Source organism: Chrysemys picta, chromosome 18 (assembly GCF_011386835.1).
Source record: "Chrysemys picta bellii isolate R12L10 chromosome 18, ASM1138683v2, whole genome shotgun sequence".
NCBI lineage: Eukaryota > Metazoa > Chordata > Testudines > Emydidae > Chrysemys > Chrysemys picta.
In genome coordinates, this window is record NC_088808.1 from 17596083 (window position 1) to 17620814 (window position 24732).

Consider the following 24732-nt stretch of genomic DNA (forward strand, 5'->3'; position numbering starts at 1 on the left):
ACCTAGACCAGTTTCATTCTCCACTCTTGTAAGGGGAAGCGGAATCAGCCAACAAGTGTTACATTCCCAGAGCTTTGCTAGCATCAGCGATCAGGTTAATGCACAATGAGATGCATCAGCAACAGCGTTGGGTCTAAACGAGAACCCTGGGTTTGATCCCCCAAACTCTGGGACAGTTCAGACTCTGACCCAGTTCCTGATATGAACTGCATGGTTCGGCTCCGTCTCTACAGTGGAACCCCCAATCCAAAGATCTTTCTGTTTCGGGGAAGTTGAGCTTCCAATCCAGATTCAAACTTTATGGTGTAGGTCCATCTCTAATTACATTTTTTAAAGGGTTTGTTCTTTTCAAGGTTTGCTAGAAACACAAGTTATGGGTGGGATAGATCAATGCCTGCCAAAGGGAAAAGGACTAAAAAGGCAGGGAAAGGAATGTTACTTGATGTACTATAGGTGGCACAAAGTGAAAAGAAGCAAAACTGCACGATGCACGTTCTGTAATAGTGCCTTGTTGCTGAAATAACACAAAGGTAGGCTAGAGCCGTGTCAGAGGGCTGCATAAACCTGCAAACGCATGGAAAGGGGAAGTTTAGCATTTTGGCAATTGGTGCCGGGTTTATTGTATTGGAAAGGTGTGTGTGTGTGTGTGTGTGTGTGTGTGTGTGTGTGTGTGTGTGTGTGTGTGTGTGTGTGCACTCCCCTTTTCCAATGGCAAAATCTCTCTGGACCCAGGATATTGGGGCCAGCCACGTTCACCCACCCCACTGTGCCCATGTCTTGCTAACTGGTTTAGTGTCTCCTCTGAATGTAAGTGGCACTTCTATGGCTGCAGTGTCTTTTTAGAGCTCCCCGCTCATGGCACCGGAGCTTACGTCCAGAAGCAAACGTGTGACCCCTGGAGTATGTACCGAGCACAGTGACGGTTTTGCTTGGAGACACTAATGCTCTAGAACCCTGGTGCTTGACCTTTTCAGGTTGGCCACCCTTATTGGAAGTCAAAACTTTTTGCGACCCCCCATCTATATTTACTATAAAAGCCAGGGTAAAAATGTCTCCGTGTTAAGCCTAGATAATTGCTTTGCGGGTGTGATTCAAGAGGTTGATGGAGAATTCTTTACCTTGAGGGATAGTGGTGGGGAGCTCGGGGGGAAGAGCGAGAGTTTCACAACACCATGCGACCTCCTGATTGCCTTCGTGACCCCCTGCCCTGGACATCATGACCCATCAGCTGAAAACCGCTGCCCAAGAACCGCTTCTTTTACCCTCATTTTCCTAATGGGTCGATTTTTACATTCAAGACAAAGCATGTTTCATCAAAATACCTGTAGCATCGTAGCTGTGCTTATACTCATTGATTGATACAGCCCTGTCTTATGCATGTGTTTATATAACCAATCAAACAGATTAGCTTAGCACTGACTTCTGATGTCAGTGGAGTTAAACCTGGGGTAAATGTGGCACATTTGGCCTTCTGTAGTTTTTCAAAGCTGTGTGGGTACTCTCTGGTATTGGGTAAGGGAGCACGTAACCTAGGCAGCTCTTTTAAGTGTACCCCAGGGCAAAATATGAGGGTCCAGTCCTTGGAGATTCTGTGGTATCCACACCTCTTATTGATTTCCAGGGATAAATCCCAAAGCTTGTTTAATAATGAGCTGGGTGGTCAGTTTATTTCTCCCGTTTTAGACATTTTTAAAAGTATTTTCTTTAAACTAGGGGCAAATGTTGGTGCTTTTGAAGGCATGGGCTATGACATCGATACCGGGTGGAGGTGGGCAATGCACACGCTTCCCTTCACCGTCCAGACATGGATGCCTGGGTCTGCAACAGTAATGCATTTATCTTAAAACTTCTAAAGTGAATCTGCCAACTGTGTGGAAATGTGCTCTGGATGTATGTCCTTTTAGGGCTAGCCTGAGACCACAAAGGTCATTTTCACATGGAACTATCTGGCTCTCTATCTCAGGGTTTTGTTCTGGCGTCTGTTACGGTAGTGTCTGTGCATCTTACAGTTCATGTGAACTCAGGTCTCCAGGGTGAAATATTAGTAGATTGACGCACAGCAACACCTAATCCTACCTTGTATGGATATATCTGAGACATTTACAGCCCCGTTACAGAATGTGCCTATTGCAACAATCTCTGTACAAGATTTACCATTCACAGGGTCATTGACAGCCTTGAAGAACCATTGCTGAGCTCCGATAACCTTCACATAATACTGTTTTCCTAATCCACTATTACGCTCATATCTACCGCACGTCTCCCATTTAGACTGTGAATACTCCAGTTAGAATCTTTCTCGCTTCCTTGCAGGTGGGAGACGAGTAGCTGGAGCGAGTGTTCCCGCACCTGCGGGGAAGGATACCAGTTTCGCATCGTCCGATGCTGGAAGATGATCTCTCCTGGTTTCGACAGCTCTGTCTATAGCGATCTGTGCGAATCTGCTGATATTACCCGGCCGGACGAACGCAAAATCTGCAAGAACCCAGCATGTGGGCCTCAGTGGGAAATGTCCGAGTGGTCAGAGGTAAATCCCCAGAAAAGTGTTGGCAGCCTGTGGAGAGACAGCAGGCAGCAGTGACAAGGGATCAGCCCCCACGTGCTATGTACATGATTGCCTTGCTTCCAGATCCCAAAAGAAGGGGATGCAGAGCTGAAAACTGAGATGCAAATCCACTAACTTCCACACAGACCCACCTAAGCCAGGACTATCTTAGCATTGTTCTTAAAACCAACCCCTGGTGTGGCCCTGCTGGTGCTAGCAATGGCAAGAGCATTCCCATGGACCAGGCCCTAGTGTTTTAACTACTGTCTCCTAGACCTGCTCCCAGTGCTGTGCCAGCATTCACATTTGAATGAGGCCATGATGCAAATGGGGTCTTGGGGTGGAGATGTTTCCACAGTGCCTCTCTGCACCTCCCAGGACATGGCTTGCGTAAATCCCCACAAGCTTCCTTTTGCTCACTGATGGAGATGATTATGTGTCTCCTTTGCAAACCTCTAGCCAGAGATGACCTCAGACCAGGTCTCCAGACCTTTGAACTCCAGGGAGTTTGGGTCAAGCCTGAGAGCATCTCTGCTCCTAGCCAGAGTTTTAGATTTTGAGTCTGGTGCTTAAACAAGAGGACTTTTCTCCCACAGGAATCGTGTTCAGCTGCACAGTGGCTGTGGGATATAAGAACGGCCCTACTGGGTCAGGCCAAAACCTTAGAACCTTAGCGTGGCTACCACCTGTCTTTTCGTCATCTTTTCTGACCTTCCTGTGTGCTGACTATTGAAAAGGGTGGTGATGTTTGATTCTGCGTTTGCTCATGCTGCTCCCTGCCTGTCCTCTTCCACTAGGAGAACAGCTCCTGTGAATCCTGCTTCTTATCTGGCACAGAGAAATCTGAAAAACAATTGTGCCTAATACATTTCTCAGTGCCTGAAAAATAACAATAAACATGTGGAGAGGAGGCTGCATCTCATAAACAATGATATTTTCTTATAGACATCTCTTCTTCCCGTCAGATTTCACTGCACCACGCGGAACATTAAACGGTCATAGTTCTGCTGTAAGCACATTGCTATACCACTTGGAGGACGTTTCTGTGATATGTCTAATGTGGAACAGTTATTCTCTCGTCATAGTTTGTCAGTTTACATGTAAAAACCTTTGCGACATAGCAGAGGCATTCTGGAATGTTTTTAGCTGCGAAGTCATTCTCAAGATGGGTCAGTCTCTAGGCTTCATAGATCCTTTTCTCTCTCCTCCTGTAGAGATCTTTGAATTCATTTACAACCACTCCATCCTGTTGTGTGCCAGAGAATAGCTGCCAGCATTCCAGTATTTAACTTTCTAACATAAAACTCTTTAAATGATAAAACCAGTGTCCTTTCTTTGGGGGCCCAGGGCCAGATTTTGGTCAAAGGGTAAATCTGGAATAACTGCATTGACTTCAGTGGAGTTGTCATGGATTTACACCCAAGTAATAGAGACCGGGCTCTAGCATGGATTTTCAGTAAATGTGTAAAACACACATGCAAGAGTGCAGTCATGCTCACACACATGCATGGAAAATAATCCCTAACTCTTAACGTTTTTTTTTCAATTTTTAAATCTTGAAGTCACAGTACTGGTCGCTCTGCACAGGAGTGAAAAACAGCAAAGTCAAATTGCTCAAGGATCCTAAGGAAACACAGGAGTTTATCCTTCCAGTTCAGACAGCTGATCAGTGAGTCAGATATCCTGCCTTGCTCAGTGGCTGATAACTCATGTGTCAGAGGATGTCTAAGCAGCCCCATAACACAGCTGACAATGATGCACTACTGCACGTGAGGAGGGGAATAATTTCCTGCCTGACCTGGGGGGCTGATTAGTTTGTGCCCTGAAGTATGAGTTTTGGCTTTCCTTAAGCATAGATCATTATTGCTGCCAAATTAATCCAGGCCCCTTTCTAAGCAAGAACAAGCACAGATCCAGGCCAAATTCTCTGCTGGTGCAAATGGCCCAGCTCCACTGACTTCAATGGAGCTGAACCAGTTTACATCAACAGATAATTTGACCTCTTTTCTCCCAGGAGACACTTGAAATGCCTGTTGCTGATATTTTAAAGGCCGTCTTTACACTGAATGCCAGTGTTAAGTAGCTTTTTCTCCATAGTGGAAAGTCTGGTGGGCTCTTTTATTTTGTAGGATGTTTTGACTTTTCCAGTTCAATAGAGAGAAGCTCCCCGAGCACGTGCTGATGCTGTCGTGTGACTGGCGTAGCAAACCGAAGTGGCGTATGTTAGCGAATTCCATCTACTCCTCCAGCATGTGTTGGGGACAGATTGCTAAGCATCTCCCAGAGTAGCTCTTCTGTAGCCAGCAGCAATGCTAATCTAATTTGGATCAGCATCTGAAGCTGGGTGCCAAATTGGCTTGGATGATAGATAGAGAGATAAAAAAGCACATTTCAGAGATCTGAGGATTAACGTATCAGAGCATGTGTGTGAGCACTGGGCTGTTGACACTTTTGCCTGCTTCATGTTCAGGGCCGGCTCCAGGGTTTTGGCTGCCCCAAGCAGCCAAAAAAAAAAAACGAAGCCGCGATCGCGATCTGCGGCGGCAATTTGGCGGAAGGTCCTTTGCTCCGAGCGGGAGTGAGGGACCGTCTGCCCAGGGCCAGCTCCAGGCACCAGCTTACCAAGCAGGTGCTTGGGGCGGCCACTTCGGAGAGGGGCGGCATGTCCAGCTGTTCGGCGGCAATTTGGCGGACGGTCCCTCACTCCCGCTTGGAGCAAAGGACCTCCCGCTGAATTGCCGCCGCAGATCGTGATTTTTTTTTTTGGTTGGCTGCTTGGGGCGGCCAAAACCCTGGAGCCGGCCCTGCGTCCTCCGAATTGCCACCGAATAGCTGGAGCTGCCGCCCCTCTCCGGAGTGGCCGCCCCAAGCACCTGCTTGCCAAGCTGGTGCCTGGAACCGGCCCTGTTCATGTCGCTTATTGAGCAAATTTGTCTATGTGACACTGCTGTAATTCAAATCCACTTCTAAATAATGTTGCTGGTTTGGATGTTGCCAGATTTGCTCACCTTATAAAAATCTCAGTCGCTGTGGTTTGGAGACAACACTTTCAAAGCCATGGAAACTAGCAAGCCATTTCTTTTTAGAAAGCAAGTGAGCGAGAGAGATGACACACCAGTTGTAGACCACAGCCACACTTTCAGCTGTAGCCATAGCTTCTGGGGGCCTTGGTTTTTGGACCTGTAGGCTCCAGATGGAAGTGTGTGTGTGCACAGCCTCTCTGAAAGTCAGGCCCAAAGCATCCCCACTGGGCTCCTAAAAAATGGAGGCGCTTGCACCCCGTGGCCACTTTTGGAAACTGTTGGCCTTCAGGCCAAATCTTGCTCTCAGCTACAGGTGCATTAATAGGAAGGGAGCCGCATGAGTATAAATGGGATGGGGGTTGCACTGATGGAGCTGAGAGCAGAATTGGCCACCCTGAGTGGGAGCAGGCTATTAAGACTGGGCAGAGGGAGGTATTTTAGTGCATTCTTTGCTGCCCCCCGAACAAGAGCAAAGTGCTTCCTGAACTGCAGCCAGCTAGTGGACTGGATGGCTGGCCGTGCCCTCTAACCCAAACACCTTGCCCCCCTGAAGATATTTTGCACGGGGCCAGTAAGTTAGGCGGGCAGCTGTCTGAGAGCTCTCGAGCGCTCTGGAGAGTATGTGTGTACCGTGGAGAGGAGACGTGCCACTCTCAGCCCTGCCTGTGCTTAGCACGAAGGCAGGATGTTACCCTTCCTGTACATTCAAACGTGTCTGCCCATGCAGCACAGGGCTGGGTTTGCCATCTAATATTTTACAAGCAGAATAATACAAATGTTTTCCCTGCATTTTTAGAAAGTTTCATGTTAAGAAATAAAAAAAAGGCCAACATAAATCACACCTTAAACCAGATGCTTTGGCTGCTGCCTGGGCCGCGTGTGCCTCCTCCCTGTCAGGAGGGCGAGAGCAAAAAACAGCTGCGTTGCATGGCCGGGGCTGTACATGGACTCTGCTGACCCTGTCCCGTTTCATTCTGTGCCCCGCTAGTGTTCGGCCAGGTGCGGCGAGAGGAGCGTGGTGACCAGGGACATCCGGTGCTCAGAAGATGAGAAACTGTGTGATGTGAACACCAAGCCGCCGGCTGAGAAGAACTGCACCGGGCCCCCCTGCGACCGGCAATGGACCGTGTCTGACTGGGGACCGGTGAGTGACCTCTGAGGGGGGAGGATTGGGAAGGAAGGGAACAGTGGATCCTAGTTCGTTGATCATATTAGCTGTCTGTGAGCAGCTTGAGGAGAGAAGGAGACCATTGTAGGCCATGCTCTATTATGTCATTTACAGTTCACAGGCCAAATTCTGCTCTCAGCTGCACAGCCAACCCCAGTGACCTCCGTGAAGCTGCGTGGGGACAGAGTTTCCCCTTCCCACCCCTGTTATCCTGACAAGAGTTGTGAGGTCTAATGGTTACAACAGGAGAGCAGGAATCTGGACCCCCGGGGTCTATTACCAGTACAGTCAGTGACCTTCTATGCCAGGGGCGGCCAACCTGAGCCTCAGAAGGAGCCAGAATTTACCAATGAACATTGCCAAAGAGCCACCGTAATACGTCAGCAGCCTCCCATCAGCTCCCCGCCCCCCCAGACCTCCCCCCCACTGGCAGCTCCATCGATCAGCGCCTCCCCATCCCTTCCCGCACCTCCCGATCAGCTGTTTCGTGAGGTGCAGGAGACTGGGCGGGAGGAGGAGCGAGGGCACGGCAGGCTCAGGGGAGGGGGCGGGAAGGGGTGCAGTGGGGGCAGGGCCTGTGGCAGAGCCAGGGGTTGAGCAGTGAGCACCCCCTGGCACATTGGAAAGTTGGCGCCTGTAGCTCCAGCCCCGGAGTCGGTGCCTATACAAGGAGCTGCATATTAACTTCTGAAGAGCCGCATGTGGCTCCAGAGCCACAGGTTGGCCACCCCTGTTCTATGCGACCGTGTGCTAGTCATCAGTGGAGTGACAGCAGGGCTACAGCTTTCCTTCTGTGCCCGTTTCCCCGACGGCAGGATGGCTTAGTAATACTTTGCACTTGCCATCTAGGGCCCCAACGCACTTTGCAAGGGCTCAGGCATCATTAGCTACATCTTACAGATGAGGAACCCGAGGTCCATGGTGGCAAAGTGATGTGCTGTGACCAAAGTCGAACAAACGCCCTGGTCTCCTGAGTCCAAATCCTCTCCTCTAACCACTAGACTATGCTGCCTCTCAGCAGTAATACACTGCCAGTGTCATACTTTCCTCACCGGCGAGCTGGGAGGATTAGTGTCATGAGGATGGTAACGGTACTCAGCACTGGAAATACTTCTCCTGCCGCCACCCTTCTGGCTGGGGAGGGCAGGGGACAAGCATTCTGAACCCATCGGTGATGGAGGAGTCACTAGTAAGGGGCATGATCCAAACCTCTCCACCCAATGGCTGCGCATCCTTTCCTTTGAAGTGCTCCTCCTAGCCCAGCGTGCCCCAAGAGAGAGGGAAGGGGGGAAGTGGGGGGACACACAGTGTTTTAATGGCATGGACAGCAGCAACGAGCCTGAGAACAGTCCCTCCCCGTTTGGTAGCACACATTGAAATGATTGGAGTGGTGCAACTCCAAATATAGTCATGTCCCATGAAGCAAGACAGTCGTGAATCAGGGCAATAAACTTCCCGAGTGCCGAGAAGCAGTGTCTACAGCATTAGCAAAGAAAAGAGGAGAGTGCTCCGAAACCCAACTGCTCCTTTTGTGTCAGGGTCTGTGAATATTCTTGCCATCTGAAAACTCTCAGTTAAGCTGACCTGGCACGGCTTCCCACTGTATGGGGATTATATTGAACTTGTTCTAGTTTGGAGATCTGGCCTTGGCAGAGACTTGCAGGCTTCCAGTAACATCCTCATCTCCAACGTGAGCAAAATACTGGCTGTAGAGTTCTTGCACCATCTCCTGTGAGCCAGTCCATTAAAGGGAGATGGAGTGTGTGAAGGGAGGTGATTACGGCTGTCATCACAGTCCTGGGCTTGGGGGAGGAAAGGCTGCCAGCTCAAAGTTTGCAATCCACAAATGATTTGTTTTGCCCTTGGGCCCTTCTGGTCTGGAAGGAGAGACCCCAGGAGTGCTGTGTGGAAGTGCAGGTCCCAAGGCCAACAGACTGGCCCACATTCCCAGCCTCTTCCTGCCTTTGTTAGGTCCATGTGGCTGAACGATTTCCAGGTCTGTTGAGGCCCTTATTTACACCACTTCCCACTAACTGCAACTACACTGACACCTGCTGTTATCGGCTGCTGTTCAGAGGATGAGAGGCAGCCAGTGGGCTTAGAGCCACTGCGGGGTGGGTGGAAAGCTCTATCCATCTCCCTGTCCCGCAGCGTCTTGCTCGAATAAACAGCTGAGCGGCTCTGTTCCAAAAAACAAAGGAATTTATGAGCCCTTTATGAGGCTCTTGTGCAGACTGACTCCTAGAGGGGGCAGGGTCAGCCAAGGGAAGGGGGAGAGCGTGCACCTAGGCTGTTCCTCACAGCACTTCCTTGGGTGGTGGCGAATGGCAGACGGTTTGGCCGGCCCCTGGGATGTGCCAAAGCTGGAAGGACGAGCAGTCGCGACACAAGATATTTTTTCCCCTCTGCCGGCTCAAATGTACAAAACTAGCAAACCGCACATGAAAACCAAACCCCTGCAGCAGCCGATCTGAATGCTTTTTGTCATGGAAACCCCTTGACAATGAATATGGGGCCTTCACTTCATCCTGCCTTTCCTTCAGCCACCTCCCTTCCCTGAACGTGCAGCAGACAAGAGCCAGGAAAACGATTATGCAGTGATGCCAGCCTCCTTTCTTTGCAAACTTTGGTCCAAATTCTAACCTCTGTTCCACAAGGGCCCTCCCATCGACCTGGGTAACTGAGCGCAGAACTCAGCCCTGGGAGATGAACAGGCATGTGTTATTTATCGTGGGTCAGTTTGGGCAAACCAATGTCTGCCTATGGGTTGCTCACAAATTCTGTCCCTGACTAAGCTCTTCACCCTGTGTGATTGGTTGGTACCTAAGTCACCTGGTGCCTTTTCTGCTCTCCAGTTAGTTGACTCTGAAACCCACTCAGTCCTTTGCAGATGGCAGTACAGATGCTCCAGATGTGAAATTTTAGGTGGACATGCATTCACACAAGTGGCAGTGAAGTGGCCTCATTCTTCTGACCAAAAACTAGCTCACAGTGGAGGTCAATCAAAGGGCTTTGCAGATATCAGCAAAGAGAATTCACCATTTTCAGTCCAATCAATACATTTTGCGGGGGGGAGGGGTAGTATTCACCCTGGTTCTATTCAATCAGGCAGTCAAGTGACATAGCGATGCTTTTGTAGTAATAATCTCCAGTTCTTTCTCCCCAGAATGATTGCCCTTTAAGAGAAGCGGTGAGTAGGGGCTATCTTACATGGTTGGGTCTGTCGTATTTAGGCGCGCTAGCTGTGGTCTCACCCTCTCTCTGTCTTGGTCATATCTGCGTGAGTGAGAACCTGTCAAGCTCTGAGTTCAGATCTATTGTTTTGGTTCCACTTCAACTCTAAGTTAAAGAGGAATTCACTGGGGAGGGTTTTGGAAGGAGAGGAGCATCTTTGCTGCTGTTACTTTAGCGTGTTCTTTTGCTCGGCGTGAGTGGAAAAGGAGTGTGTCCCTCCCTACACCCCGGCTGGTCTGTTTGTGAGACTGACCAGAGGAAGTGATGTGGTGAACATAGATGAAATGATGTGGAGTGTGAGAGAGATGACGCAATAGAGCAGCTTTTCTATCCCCATCATTAAGAGCTCCTGGGTGTCTTACAACTCGTAGCTCAATGGTCATTTAAGGGAAGTGGCTTGCTTAATCAATAGATCCAGGGGCAGTAGGGTGACTAGTTAAGTGACACAGACTTATCGCCTCCCCACCTGGCAGCCAACATACCTTCCTCTGCTCAGTCTTACATTGGTGAGGCTCTTAGTTGGGAGATCTCTCATGCCACATGAGGCCTCCCCAGCACACAAGCCCTGGGGTGCAGGAATCTCCAGTGTACACGTGCAGAAAAGCATGGCCCTCCTTTGAGTTTACAGTCAGTTGGGTGTGCAAAAGCGGATGTGCAAACTTTGAGCGTGGCTTGTAGCTAGCTGAAAATTTGATCCACAGATTCAAGGCTCATTGTGCCTGTTTTTGCATTATCTCCCCCCCAGACCTTTCCATAGCTTCGATGTGATTTTTCCAGTTAAGTTAGGGGTGCACTGCCACCTCCTTGCACAAGTGAAGCCCGTCGTTAAAATTGTAGAGGTTCTGATTCAGATCTGGATCCAGCACCAAACTTCCTCTTAGTTTAGGAGTGTTTTGATGCAGGGGTCAGGTTAAAGAGCATCTCTAAGGATCAGACCCTTGTTTTCCTGGCTGCAGCACAAAGGTCTCCCCCTGCAGGTGGATCCGAGCCTGAAATCCCTGCTCAGTTCTTCCTCAGGCAAAATTCCCTGGGACTTGACTGTTAGAGGACTTTAGCATTTTCCATCTGCTGCATGAAGGTGACAGGGTCTCTTATCCCTGGCTCAATCACCTCTGGGTATAATCTTTGCTTGACATTGCCAAAGTTCATGCGATTCAAAACAACCTTCCACCCAACCCCCCCTTCCCCCAAAATGTTCTTAACAAAAAAAGGTGCTGTGTGGTTGTGTCACATGGACCTTGTTCCCGAGCTATTTTTATATAGATTTTGATTCATTGGCATTGTCTAAAAATAAGTGGTCTCCATGGCGACAGCTGCACTGTGCAATGTAGTGCATCTCCTTAAAGAACCGCAACAAAAGTCCATGGGAACTCTCGGTGTTTAAAATATTGCTCAAGACAATACCTGTGTGGGGTTCCTTTTATTTAAATGCAGGGGATATATTTATAACCATTTACCTTATTTTTCATGGTCTCTTTGAAAGCTGCCACCTGTTTCCTCTAATGCAGGCAAAACACTTGGCTTTCTCTATTCCCCTTATAGCCTCTCCCCTGCCAGTGAGACTTGAGTTTAGGGGTGACCAAACTCCATTTCCCAGGGATGCATTGGCAGCCACGTCCCTCATTTTGTGCCGTATTCCTGACTAGTCCCATTTTGTGCTGCTCAGTGAGCATGGGTGGCAGGGTCCAGCCCGTCATGGTCATATGCCATCGATGTCCTTACGTTTTAAAAATAAATGGCTACCACCATAATATTTGGGGGCCTGTAACTCGGGGTCATACGTTGTTTCTTGGCTGAGATCACCAGCAATCAATGCAGGGGATTGGTTTCGTATGGAAGGATGGTCTTGTGGTTAAGGCTCTGGGCTGGGACTCTGGGTCCAATAGCCAGTTCTGCCACAGACCCCCTGTGTGACTGGGGGCAAGTCACCTAAACTCTTTGGCCAAGATTTTGTGATTTTTTTTTTGGGTGCCCAACTTGAGACACCTTAAAGGGTCCCTGACTTTCAGAACACGCTGGGGAAACGAAGACTGCGGCTCTTTGTCAGGCTTAGTAAAATTCCAGTTCCTAGTTAGCCTGAGGTAACTCATTCCATATTGTTAAGAGCTGCCCATAAGGCAGCTGATTTTGCCCAGTCAAAAATGTACACACACGGTCCCTGCCCCAAGGGACTTACACCTGAGGTCAGATTGAGACACACAGGAATCCCGCCCACTCCGCTATGGCCCCGTCGAGATGAGGAGCGAATGTGGGGTATTTGTACCCTCCCATTACTCACCAGCACCTCTCTGTTCTTTTTGTTTCAGTGCAGTGGCAGCTGCGGGCAAGGGAGGATGATCAGGCACGTGTACTGTAAAACCAGCGATGGCCGTGTGGTGCCAGAGTCCCAGTGCAACCTGGAGACCAAGCCGCTTGCTATCCACCCCTGCGGGGACAAGAACTGCCCTTCCCATTGGCTGGCACAGGACTGGGAACGGGTAAGAGCCAACCCACCTCAAGACGTGCCTGTTCCAACCGATGGGTGCGGCCGTCCCATCCATATGAGGGAGCGAGCCTCAGGAGGGAGGGTGCTGAAGGGGGTCTTGACTCCTGGGTCTGTTCCCCAACTTTGACCTGCTATGAAGCATGTCCCCTGTCTGGACCTCAGGCTCCCCAAGTGGGGATAATACTAGAGAGCTCAAGTGCCTCAAATGGCCTCATTGCTAGGTCACTAGTGTGATTCCACCCCCTGCTCCCCCGTGGTGTTGGCAGTGGGTGGTGGAGGGCCTGTGTGGGATCCTGGGCAGACTGGTGGGGAATATGCCCATGGACATCATTCATTTGGAGGCCAGGAGTGAGCCCAGGCTGGGAGCGCGGTGAGCTCTGGGCTCTTCTGCCTGAGGTCACACAACATTGGACGTCTCTCCGACGCTTCATTTTGGTCTCTCTCTCTGGCTGGCTTCTGTCCTTGGCAGTGCAACACCACGTGCGGCCGGGGGGTGAAGAAGAGGATAGTGATGTGCCTGGAGATCGTCAACGGGAAAATCAAAACACGGAACCCCACCGACTGTGACGTCACCAAGAAACCCATAGAAGAAACCACCTGCTTTGAACGGCCTTGTTTCAAGTGGTACACGACTCCCTGGTCTGAGGTAAGGTGCAGCCTGTAGGAACTGGAATTGCTGAGGTCTAGGGTGTATTCTGGGGCAGCCGGGGATCTGATCAGAGCAGGGGACTAATGGATGGGAGGCAGTAAAATGAGGACAATGGCACTTGTGCACCTTTGTAAAGCGCCGTGAGCTCTGCCGCTGGGAAGCAGAAGCTGAGTGCTCAGTAACATCATTGCTGATGGGCGGGAATCCTCACAGGGGGGAAGAGGCAATCGTGTGGCCCTTCCTGTGCAGGGCACGTGGAAACTGCTCTTTCCGGAGCAGTAAAATGTTTTCGAACGCTCACTCTGCTGACGGCTCAGTGGGGTTGATCACATGCCTGTTATGTTCATAGGATGCCAATCTCCGGGGTGGTCAATCTAGAGCCGTTCATGGGTGCTACATCCTCCCTTTCGCTAAAGATGCGGGGGAGAGGAGAGTCCCATTCCTTTGCAAGGCTGTTTGAATACGTGCACTGTGAATGAGTGACACCTGCTCATCAACACAGCAATCCTTGGAAAATGCGCCCCCTCTCCCAGCCCTGCCCCCACCACGAAAGAGCCAGATCCTTGCCCTGCTCTGTCTGGCACGGCGAAGCCTGCGCACCTTAGGACGACAGTTCCAGTTTAGCTCACATGGCACAGCCGGTGATGGATCAGCCAGAGAGGCGTGGCGCGATTGCCAAGAGCTGATTAGGAGTTGGCTACTGGTGCCAAGGCAGCCTTAGTGGAGTGCGGGCCCTGCCAGGATGTAATCAGTCCTCTCTGTGCTTTTGGAGAACAGCAATGAAAAGAAGTGTTTGGGTTATTTTTTTTTTGCAATCGCTTGTAGGAGTCTGGCTTAGTCTGCAGAGGCAGCCGTAGTAATTGTGTAATGGGACAGAGGGGGGAGCTGTAAAAGAGAAGGGGGAGATATTGGCAGAGAGTGGGGCTGGGAGAATTGGGGTCAGCAGGACTCGGAGCAGGAAAACACTTCCCGGTGTGCACTCTGCCAATGGATCAGTGGAATAGGCAAAGATTTCCCTGTGTGGTACTGGGGAAAGCATTGCTGGTTTTGCTTGTAGCGTTGTTGCTGTCATGTTGGTCCCAGGAGATGAGAGAGAAGGTGGGTGAGGTAATATCGCTAATTGGACCAACTTCTCTTGGAGGGAGGAAAGAGCTTTCGAGCTTCACAGGGAAAGCGTGGCCCTTCCACCAATGGAAGTTGGTCCAATAAAAAATATGATCTCACCCACCTTGTCTCTTTGTTGATAGTTTTGGGGCAGTTCCCAGTGGGGAGCCATCTGCATCCCCATGTCGCTACTGCTAGTGTGAAGTCCCCCTCGCCTCTCTGCAAAGAGAGAGCACGGCCTGAATGGTGCATGGAGGAGGAGCTGACCTCTCGTGCCTAAAGATGGTCCCTACAGAGCAGGGTTGAGGCACATAGGTAGGGGTCACTGCTGAGAAGCTTTGCCCTGTTACAGCCTGTCCTGTGATGAATGAGGGTGTACCAGTCACCGGGGCTATTTCTTGGGCATGACATGTACGAAATCCCTAAATCTATCCCAGGAAATTGTGTAACAAGTCAACTCCCTAACCGCGTGAAAACTCAACCGTGCACCTGACTCTGGTTTCAACCACGTGTCAGGAGCAGCTGTAGGCCAACTCCTGTCTTGCAGTCGGTGGCCAGACTCCAGACCCCAAAAGCTGGGTCTGGCTGCGGGGGTTCCTGGCCCAACTGCCGCAGCTGAGCCTCTGTCCTGCCTCGCACAATAGCCGTGCATGGTGCTTCAAAGGTAAATCAATAACCACGGGTCCCTGTCATTATAGTATAGCCCTTTCCTTCAGAGGTCCAAACAGCTTGTTGAGTTTAGTTTTTAAAACCAGTCATTGGTGTAGTCTGGAATCAACACAGCAGCTCCCACTGCAATGCCAGCGTGACAACGCAGCCAAACGTCAGTAAACAGAGACAGGCCGTACTCAGGGTGGCGTTGGCTTTGCCACATCTAAATGAGGCCCACCGAGCCACGGGCCCTGTTTCGGCTGACATCCCAAAAACGGAGGGGACTGGGTCGTTGAGGGCTGGGTGTCACCCAGCGTGCTGTGCTGCTCCTCTTGGCTACACCAGCCCCAGGCATGAAACCGCCCTGTGCAGAGGGTCAAAGCAAGGCCTAGATGCTGCTAATGTGGGACATGAGTGATGCCCGGCTTTGCATGGCAGGGGGATGTCTGTGTTGTGCTGAGGGAAGGCGGGCAGGTTTTTGGATTGGTTTCGCAGCCACCAACGATTTGATTTAAAAGAAAACTGTTGCACCATGACGGGGTTACTTGATTCTTTCTGAAAGGGGAGCAGTGAATCGCTGTGCACCCCAAAAACAGGGCTCGTCAGTGTCTAGTCGAGGTTTTCAGTGCACTGCCCTTGGAGGCCTGCTGCCTCTGCCAACAATATCTCTGTCTCGCTCTGTTCCCCAGTGCACCAAAACCTGCGGCGTTGGCGTGAGAATGCGAGATGTGAAGTGCTACCAGGGCACGGATATTGTTCGTGGCTGTGACCCGCTTGTGAAGCCTGTTGGTAAACAAACCTGTGACCTGCAGCCCTGCCCTACTGAGCCACCAGGTGAGGAGAAAGAATCCAGATTGTGTTGCCAAGACAGGGTTTGGGGCCGTGTTTTCAATGCAAGCCAGTAAGGAACAGGAGCTAGACTAAGGCCTTGTCTACATGGGAAAGTTTTTACCATTTATACAGATTATACCTTTATACAGGCTAAACCAATATGGGTACACAGGTATCGTTATACCGGTCTAACCCCTGTGGGGACACAGTCTGCTCTAGGAGTGGCCGTTATTGGTTCACTTATGTTGCGTAGGAAGGGGCTTAAGCTAAACTGGAATAAGCCATTTTCACACTACTACTTCCCAGGTGCATTGATCCTCCGAGGTGCTAAGCACCCTCCACGCCAGTCCCGTGGCACTTTTCATAAGAGCAGAAATCTGGCCCACATGTTACTTCCCCTCATTGGTACATAGTGCTTGGGGCACTTGTCATATGCCTCGTAGCTGCCCTCCACCCCAGAGATGGCTGCTTTTCAGTGGCAATGTATGTGTATTGTTTGTACAGTGATTTGGGACCTATGCATGCATCTTTATACATGAGGACCACTAGCTATTGTGCAATTAGATGCAGCAGAGGCTGTATGGCTTTGGGACAGAGCACAGGCCTGGGACCCAGGACACTTGGGTTCTATTCTTGGCTCTGCACTGGGCTGCTGGGTGATGTTGGGCAAGTCACGGCAAGGCTCTGTGCCTCAGTTTCCCTATCTTTAAAATGTGGTTGATGATACTGACCTTCGTAAAGTGCTTTGAAATTTACTGACAAATGACGCCGTCTACAGGGTTTTTCTGGATTTATTAATTTAAATTTGGGGGGGGGGGTTATTTTAGCTATTTTTGAGTGTACTGTAGATAGCAATAATCGGAGGTTTTTGGGGCTGTTTGTATAAATACATAGTACTGTTTCAAACAACACTACATTAAAGTGCACTAGGGCACATTCAGAGCACACCGGCAGGGTCTAATGGACCAATTAATGCATAACACATTAGCACACTTTAGAACTCATATACTGTGGACTCCATTACTGCTCCCTGTAGACAAGCCCTTCAATACAAACTAGGGTGCAGAGACAGCCCCTTTATAAACAAACTGCACTGGGAAAGGGGTGAGGTCAACACAAACTGAGTCACCGTTTCCAGTGTTTTTCTGGTATTTATTGGTTAAATACCAGTTTCAGTTTTTTGTACCAGGGGTGTTTTATAGAAGTTTATCAGTTACATCAGAAGTCCAAGCTATATACGAGTAGTATTATTATATTGTATTTTTTCCAACTGAAAAAAAATCTGCATTCAGCCCAGCAAACGCGTAATGGTGGCAGGTGCCCATGAGTGTCTGGATAAGTTGGCCTCACACATGCGATTCCTGCAGACGGCCGTGTTAAGTTAAGGGGTGCCTTTCAAAGGAATAAAACTCTGGCCTGAAGACAAAAGCTAACTGTGCGCAAGCTAACTCTGGTAGCATGCGTCTCTGTGAATTCCCACTAACGTTCCAGTAAGTTTCAGCTCTGCCATTATTTTCATGAGTTTGGTCTCTGAATGTACTGGGGGATTTGTAACGATCTCATTCTCTGAGTGCAGTCTGGTGGTTCAAAGAAACCGAGAGTGTTAGTGAGCATTTAGTTCTAATTCACTAATAGGATTTGGGAATTAGAATAGTCCTGCAGCTAAAGCACAAACCTGGGAGTCATAGTTGAGTTCTGTGCCTGACTCTGCCATGGCCTTGCCGTGTCACCTCTGGTAACCCAGCTCCCCCATCTGTCACCCAGGGAAAGAGATGCCTGCTCGCAGTCGTGAGGTTTGCAAGGCGCTTAGTGACCCTGGGCCAGAACTCAGCATGGAGGGGCAAAGTATTGCTAAAAAAAACAGCAATTAGGTGGGATGCTTGTGCACCAGCAAGTCCTCCCATTCATTTGTCCACTCTCCCACCTGCTCCAAGATTCCCCACAGATCCCTTTATTGAGAGCGAATGTGTGCTGCGCCCGGATGGAACTGGATCGGGCCTCCTCCTGCCGTTCAGCTGGTCTCTCACTCTGATTTTTTACCATCATACTGCTGCACTCCTGATCATTTCAAATGTGTATTATGACACGTACATTACTGTCTTTATGTTACGTGTCTGTACAGCGCCAGGCATGGTGAGGTCTTGGTTGTAGATCAATAAAACCTCCAAGGAGGCAAGGAGTTAAATAGCGTGGGAGAAATGAGCTAATAACATAGACTAATTTTTTTTCATACTGTTGCCTTCTGACCTCACTCATCTGAGTGCCAATATGTGTTTCTCTTCTCTAGATGACAGCTGTCAGGACCAAGCTGGAACGAACTGTGCTTTGGCAATCAAAGTGAATCTCTGCAGCCACTGGTATTACAGCAAAGCCTGCTGCAGGTCCTGCCGGGCTCCCCACTCCTAGTGGAGAGATTAGACTAATTACTGCAGCTCTTGGAGATGGAAGGAATTAAGGGTAGACTCATTTTGAGCATCCAGCATTTGGCAGGAGAAGTAACATACACCAGGGTGATGCTCCCGGGTTTGACGTAACCACTTACCGATAGCTCATCATACCGGCATTATTAAGCGTTAAATGTGCCGCAAACTTGGGGTAAGGATGTTTTCTTCCAGCACTGCAAAACTGCTATTCTGATTCCTCGTAACGGCGGGAAATGGCATCAACATTTTGTTTCGAAGCTGACATGAAAGCTTCGTTACTACTGTACATTGGTAGCATGTGATTATCAAAAGCTGTACATAGAATCTTGTATATTTGATTCACTCTTAATTCCAAACAGTCACTTGTTTTAAAAGGTCTGTTCTTTGTTTTCTGTGCGAGTTTCAAATTGAGAACGTCAAAGTGTCAACCATGTGAAATTAAAGCACCATTATGTTTGCCTTAGCAGAGGATCCTATAACCTGTTTTCTAATTCATCCCACAAGCCTGCTTTCTAGCCTTAATTTCTTTTATGTTTGGGAGCTGAATTTCATTCCCTAAATGAGTGCAAGCCAAAGCCTTTTGTAATATGTAGGTGTATACTTTTTCAGAGAATTTTATCTTATAATCAAACTTTAGTTTCATAGGCCTTATAAAAATCATAATGCTGACATTGTATATAATAATGAAACATAACTGCACTTTATATCACAAAAAAGACGTGCTCTTTTTAATATATTTGTTTACAAACAGTGAACTTTAGCCCTATAATCATTAATTTGTACTCGTATGTATATTTTAATAAAATTGTCATATTTATGGTGGTATCTAGTTTTATTCTTGAATTTTTAGCATGTCTGTCCCTGGATATTGGTGCTGATGAAGAGGTATTGGATAGGTGTCACTGTAAACGCAGGGCCTGATCCTGCAAACAAGCATCACTTACGTTACTATGGGAGGAGACCTATTGAAGTCAATGGGATATAAGCTCTTCGGGGCAGGGACTCTGTTCACACAGCATCATGCCATGACTGGGGCTCCTAGACATTATGGTAAATACAACTAGTAAGTAATAATCCTATGACTCTGTGGATAAGTTGCCCCCATGGCGCACCTTCCAGGACTGGGGGGGGCCAATCCTGAGCACTTCTGGAAAAACCCCTCCTCTAGGAGCCCACATGATTAACACACGGCAATGTGATTCCAAACGCCGCCAATAAAAAAAAACAGCCTCTGAAATCATGGCAAAGAGTCGTTTATTTTTTTTATTTGCTTTTTTCCCCCCCTCAGTGAGTCCAGAAGTCCTGTACAACAGTTCACCAGGTGAAGGTTAGTGAAACAGACGACATCGCTTGCTTAGTTTCAAAAATCTACTGGAAAAAAAAAGAGGAAAGATGGCGCTCTAAGAACAGCCACCGGAAATGCAAAGAATCCAAAGGCTAAATGCAGCTGAAACAAACTCGAATAAGACTCGTACAATGGAAGAAACCGGTAGAAGCAGCCGCTGTTACATCAGATCACTTAGAAGACGGAACATTCCCAATGAGCACATTTACAGCAATGCGTCCCCTATTAGGGAGCTCAGTAAGGAATAAATCCAGCATATTTAACTTGTTACAAACCAAGACAAAAAAACCCCAAGATGGTCTAAGCTATTAAGTCCTAAAGAATGACGAGTACTTTAGAAGGTCTCCCATGGAATTAAAAAAGCTCAGGGTCAAAAGTATCATGTCCAGTTCGGCTGCATCCAGTGGTTATAAACAACCGCTTTCCTTGCCCAGAGCATGTCTGTAATGAAGCAACCTCAGAGCATGGCGCTGAGCAAATCAGAGTCTATTTGCAGCCAGTCCATGCTCTGTAGCTGAACGAGTCATTCTGCAGTTACAGAGCAATGCTATTAGCCTGAATAACGTACAGTGCCATTACAAAGGAGATGGTTCGTAGAACAAATTGTATGCACCAGATAAACAAGCCTTGAGAGAGTGAGTTGCAAAAGACCTTTCGATAAGCTTCGGTCACTGCTGGTTACTTCTTCTGCTAAAGAAATTGTAGATGGTTTGTTATTTAAATGAATAAAACGATCCCTGTCGTGCTTTAGCCAGGGAAGTGCCTTACTACATCAGCACAGCAGTCAACGGCCCTCTAAAGCTTCCAGAGAATTTGGTGCTTATGGATTTGCAGCATCAAGAAACTACGAGCCTGAGCCTAATTTCAGTGCACACAGGCAGCAGTTCACTTCCTCATGTTAAACGACCTAAACCAGGCTATTGATTGGGTTCAGACCCGCTGGGGTCTAGCTCTCTGGCTGCTAGCATGACAACAATTTGGCAGGGGTTGAACGGTTATCAAAACAAAGGAAAACAATGGTGCATTTTTACTTTTTGCGGCGAGCATGACCTTGAAAACTCGGACAAAACCTCTTCCAGAGCAATCCCTGTGCAAAGCCACGTAAGGAGAAGGGAATGGGAAAACAGCTAATCGAGGCCGTGCCCAGGCCATTAATGACTGCACAGCAGCCCCATTCTGGGCCATACATGGCCTTGGCTACTGCTGCAAATTAGCAATCCTATTTAGCTGAGCGCTGTCAGTGACTTGTAATTGAGAATGTGACTGTTGCTTTGTTTTAAGTCTAAAATGTGACAAATTTCCAGATGGAAAAAATAAAATGTCCTCTTTAGTTTTGTTTAGCCCTCATTTCCCCAGTTTAGAAAGAGCGTGTGGCATTGTTGGGGTTTTTTGGTAATATTTGCAAAACCAAAACTGCTCAGTGCACTGTTCTCCCGTTACAGAAAAACCTGAAAGTTCTTGCATGTGCTATTTAAAAAAATACTTTCCATAGATTCCAGATGCCTGATACATTTCAGCTCTGGGGACCTCCACTAAAGGAAGAGACTTTACAAGAGTTGTGCATCCTTAACCTCAAGGCACTTCCCTTCAGCACTTGTGCCCAAAAAGAGGGAGACAGAGAGCGCCGGCTTCATAGAAAGCTCATGGATAACCGTTAGGATTTACTAACCAGTAAATTAAGCTGATCTAGGAAATTCACCCCTATCTAGAGAGACTGCACAAGACTCTGCGTGACAAAATCCCAGTTGGTCCTGCTTTGAGGCCATCAGTGGTGCAGAGACCTGGTTGCAGGTCCCCTGTGGGGGGGGGTGAATTTCATCCACAAAAAGAAGCTGTCGAGTCCTATTCACCTGTGCAGTGCTCGTCCGCTTTGTCAGCCATTGCAGGAAACCTGCCTTTAAGATTGCAAACTACCCCATAGCAATTGTCGATGATGGGTATGGAGGGCCCTTTTTAGGTGTAGGAAAGGATGCACAATATCAAAATCTCCTCAGTATAAAAAGAAAACATTTTCAATGTACAGCGCTAGAAAACCTACCACATACAAGCTGCAACCTCTACAACCATCTCTCTCTGGCTTTTTTTGCTTACCCTTTACCTAGTGATTTAGTATATTTATATGCCTATCTAATGTATAAATACATTCATCATTTTAAAACACTTCCATGGATTTTAAAAGTTTCACCGTTGTTAAAAGCCACAACGGCATAGAAAAAGCCTCACGCTGAGGGGTCATTTGCCGGGCAGCCCACCGGTGTGGGGCTCCAGCCACTCAGACGTCGGTGCTTATGCTCCGACTGCGCGAGAAAGCTTCTCGCATGGCTGACAGCCGGTTGGGGTTCAGAGCTTGCAGGTTGGTCACGTTCACCGGCAGTTCAATATCTTCCTGGCTGATGGTCTTGTAGCTGACCCGGTCGCCTCCATTGTGGACCTCATCCGGCTGCTGCAGAAAGAAGGTAGGTGGATCATAGTGGGTACAACTAGGGCAGACAGTCCTGCACTGGGAGTGCTGTTTGCTGAAGGGTGAGGAGGAGGAGGAGTAGAGCGAAGGCCCATTGGTCAGCACTACATTGCGGTTGCTGTGAAGCGGAGGGATGTGGGAATGCACGGCAAAATCTGGCTCCTCCTCATCCTCTTCAGATTCCTCCTTCTTGCAGCAGTAATACTGAAAAGCCAAGGAAACAGGAAACCATTGATTACTTAAAAGGGACTCGAGCCTACAGCTGCGTCAGTCTAAACAGTAATGGATTTGCACCTGGATTGGGAACGTACCAACGTTTTCAGGGTTTGGTTTGGTTCAACCTATGAGAAAAAGATGGGCCATTTGCAACATCCTGTGCTGGATTTGAGTTGGGATTTTGGACATTCCCAAAGTTCAGGGTCGTTCAGTCCCAGGCCCCATGTCTCACTCTGTATTCTGGATAAAACACTACTAACTGTGCTGTAGGGCACAATCCTCTGTTAGCAAGGGAGGGACCAGAGAGGGCTGAACAGGACTTCCCAGCGCCAGGCTCCATCAGCCTCAGAAACTGAGCCCCTCCCCTAGGGTTACCATACGTCCTCTTTTTCCCGGACATGTCCGGCTTTTCGGCACTCAAACCCCCGTCTGGGGGGAATTGCCAAAAAGCCGAACATGTCCGGGAAAATGCCGGCCAGGCACTTCCCCTCCCGCGGCCGGAGGCTCTGCTCCTCCCCTGACTCTTCGGCTCTGTTTAAGAGCCGGGCTGCCTGAGCGCTACCGGCTTCGGGCAGCCCCCATGCCTCCGGACCCTGCGCCGCCGGAGCCCGGGAGGGGAAGTGCCCGGCTGGGGGCACAGGGTCCAGAGGCAAGGGAGCTGCCCGAAGCCCAAGTGCTACCGGCTTCACGGTTTGCCGGGCAGCCTCCAGACCCTGCGCCCCCGGCTGGGCGCTTCCCCTCCCGGGCTCCAGCTGCGCTGGGGAAGCGCCGGCCGGGGGCGCAGGGTCTGGGGGCTGCCCGGCAAACCGTGAAGCCGGTAGTGCTCGGGCAGCCCTTTCCGCGTGGCTGGGAGTGGGAGGGGGCGGAGTTAGGGCAGGGAAGGGGCGGAGTTGGGGCGGGGCTGGGGTTGGGAAATGGGCGGGGCCAGGGCCTGTGGAGGGTCCTCTTTTTTTATTTGTTAGATATGGTAACCCTACCCTCCCCCCACCATGACATCAAGTTTGAGCCAATTTAGTGAAGGGCCAGAACTTAAAGGGTTGAGAGCCTGACTCACAAGGGCCAATAAACACTTCAACCCACATTCATTCCTGCTGTGCTTAGCCTGTCAGCTCCCTGGAGCAGGGACTTCTCTATGTTCATGGGTCATAGTTCTGCAAGGGCACCTGCACCGGTGCTGCACCTTATGTCGCTCCAAACACGTTGGTGACTGGAGTTCATCAGGAATGAACTTGCCCCCGCCAGAAGCAGTTCCTGTCCCCTCTCACCAAAAGCCCCTTCAATCTCATGTCCCTTCTCCCGCCCCTCACGTGTCAGCTGCCTCTCAGGCCGGGCAGCCCTTGTACAAACTAGTCTCTGTCACGTTGAAACAAAGAAGCATGGGCTGACGTGCAACCCCGTGAGGAGTACCTGAAGCCTACAATAGCAGAGAACTGCTATAATGCAAAGCAAAATGACAGTCGCTAATATTCCACCTGTGATGACCACGGTCCCGGCTGTCATTCGACCTCTTCTCCATTAACAACCTGGAAGACAGAACAGGCGTTCAAACACAGGATAAATGGGCAGTAGCCTCATACAAATTTCTACTGCAGCCAAGCAAAAAACAGGGGGAGAGGGGCAGCTCAGCACCTACCAGCACTCACTGTGCCCCAGGGCATGCAGGGGGCTGACCCCGACGGAAAACCCAGCTCTGGTGGGTTACGCCCTTCTTTGGGGCAGGAGCCCAGCATTCAGCACCACCCCACCCCGTGCTAGCGCGCCAGTGGGGCAAGCGGAGCGGTGGCCATTCACCCCTTGAGCGTTGCCCAGTCTGCCCATCCTGAGACTGCTTAATACTGAATTTGCTGGTGGGTTTTTTTTTTTAACCATGTTGATGCAGGGCCACTAGGGATAGCAGCAAACAGGAATGGTGACAGCTAGAACTTCCTGGAGTAGGCTCCGCCATGGCTGTGACTTAAGGGCCAAGGCAAGGCTCACTTGTGGGAAGGGGAATGGGCTCTGTTCCCCTGACTGACAGGCCAGAGGCAAGCCCCTTGAACTATGACTCATGTGACCTCTGGCTTTGTGAGCCAGGTGGTGTGTGGGTGGCCATGGAGCAGGGCTGTGCTTTTGGCCAAGGTCCCATGGGGAGGGGCTACAGGGAACCCACATGTCTCCTGTGGCCCCTGATTACCTTAACCCAGCCTGGTGTAACGGGATGAAGCACCTAGATTTCCTGCAATAACAAAGTCAAATGCCAGTAGAGAGAACGGCGCCATCTGAAGCCTCTAGACCAAGTTCTGTACAGTTTCCTGTCTTTGACACAAGCCTGTCAAGCCATTGACCCTGCGTGCGCTAACTGGCAATTCAAGCTAGCACAGGATCGCCAGCAAGTCCGTGATGCGTCTTCCACTTTGCCCACTTTGGTGCAGCCAGCTGGTTTTCTGTCTGGTGCCTGCTGTCCATGCGCGCGGTAGGAAGGCACACTCACAAAGAAGTGCCTGGCCCACTGCTTATTTGGGTTCTGGCTGACAGTACACACACCAGGCTTCATCCTGCTGTCCCTTAAGTACACACAGCTCGGTAGAGCAAAGCCTGACGTCTTTCCTCCAGCAAAA

At 49.6% G+C, this 24732-nt stretch overlaps 3 protein-coding genes across 6 annotated transcripts in view; 2 read left to right on the forward strand and 1 right to left on the reverse strand.

The window, feature by feature from the left end:
• Nucleotides 1–18935, forward strand: part of ADAMTSL2 (ADAMTS like 2) — a 47729-nt gene extending 28794 nt beyond the window's left edge. For all 3 annotated transcript variants that reach the window (XM_024106032.3, XM_024106031.3, XM_042854324.2), the window contains 6 exons: nucleotides 2314–2527; nucleotides 6557–6712; nucleotides 12277–12447; nucleotides 12925–13101; nucleotides 15549–15693; nucleotides 17978–18935. In XM_024106032.3, the coding sequence (XP_023961800.2) occupies nucleotides 2314–2527; nucleotides 6557–6712; nucleotides 12277–12447; nucleotides 12925–13101; nucleotides 15549–15693; nucleotides 17978–18096 (982 nt within the window). In that variant the 3' untranslated portion in view covers nucleotides 18097–18935. The remainder of the gene's footprint in view (nucleotides 1–2313; nucleotides 2528–6556; nucleotides 6713–12276; nucleotides 12448–12924; nucleotides 13102–15548; nucleotides 15694–17977) is intronic.
• Nucleotides 1–24732, forward strand: part of LOC135976492 (spidroin-1-like) — a 925731-nt gene that overhangs the window by 222385 nt on the left and 678614 nt on the right. Inside the window, exon 2 of the mRNA XM_065572401.1 lies at nucleotides 22505–22605. Coding sequence (XP_065428473.1) covers nucleotides 22592–22605 — 14 coding nt within the window. The 5' untranslated portion in view covers nucleotides 22505–22591. The remainder of the gene's footprint in view (nucleotides 1–22504; nucleotides 22606–24732) is intronic.
• Nucleotides 19351–24732, reverse strand: part of FAM163B (family with sequence similarity 163 member B) — a 65273-nt gene continuing 59891 nt past the window's right edge. For both annotated transcript variants that reach the window (XM_005293245.5, XM_005293246.5), the window contains 2 exons: nucleotides 23543–23658; nucleotides 19351–22123 (listed from right to left, as the gene is read on the reverse strand). In XM_005293245.5, the coding sequence (XP_005293302.1) occupies nucleotides 21731–22123; nucleotides 23543–23635 (486 nt within the window). In that variant the 5' untranslated portion in view covers nucleotides 23636–23658 and the 3' untranslated portion in view covers nucleotides 19351–21730. The remainder of the gene's footprint in view (nucleotides 22124–23542; nucleotides 23659–24732) is intronic.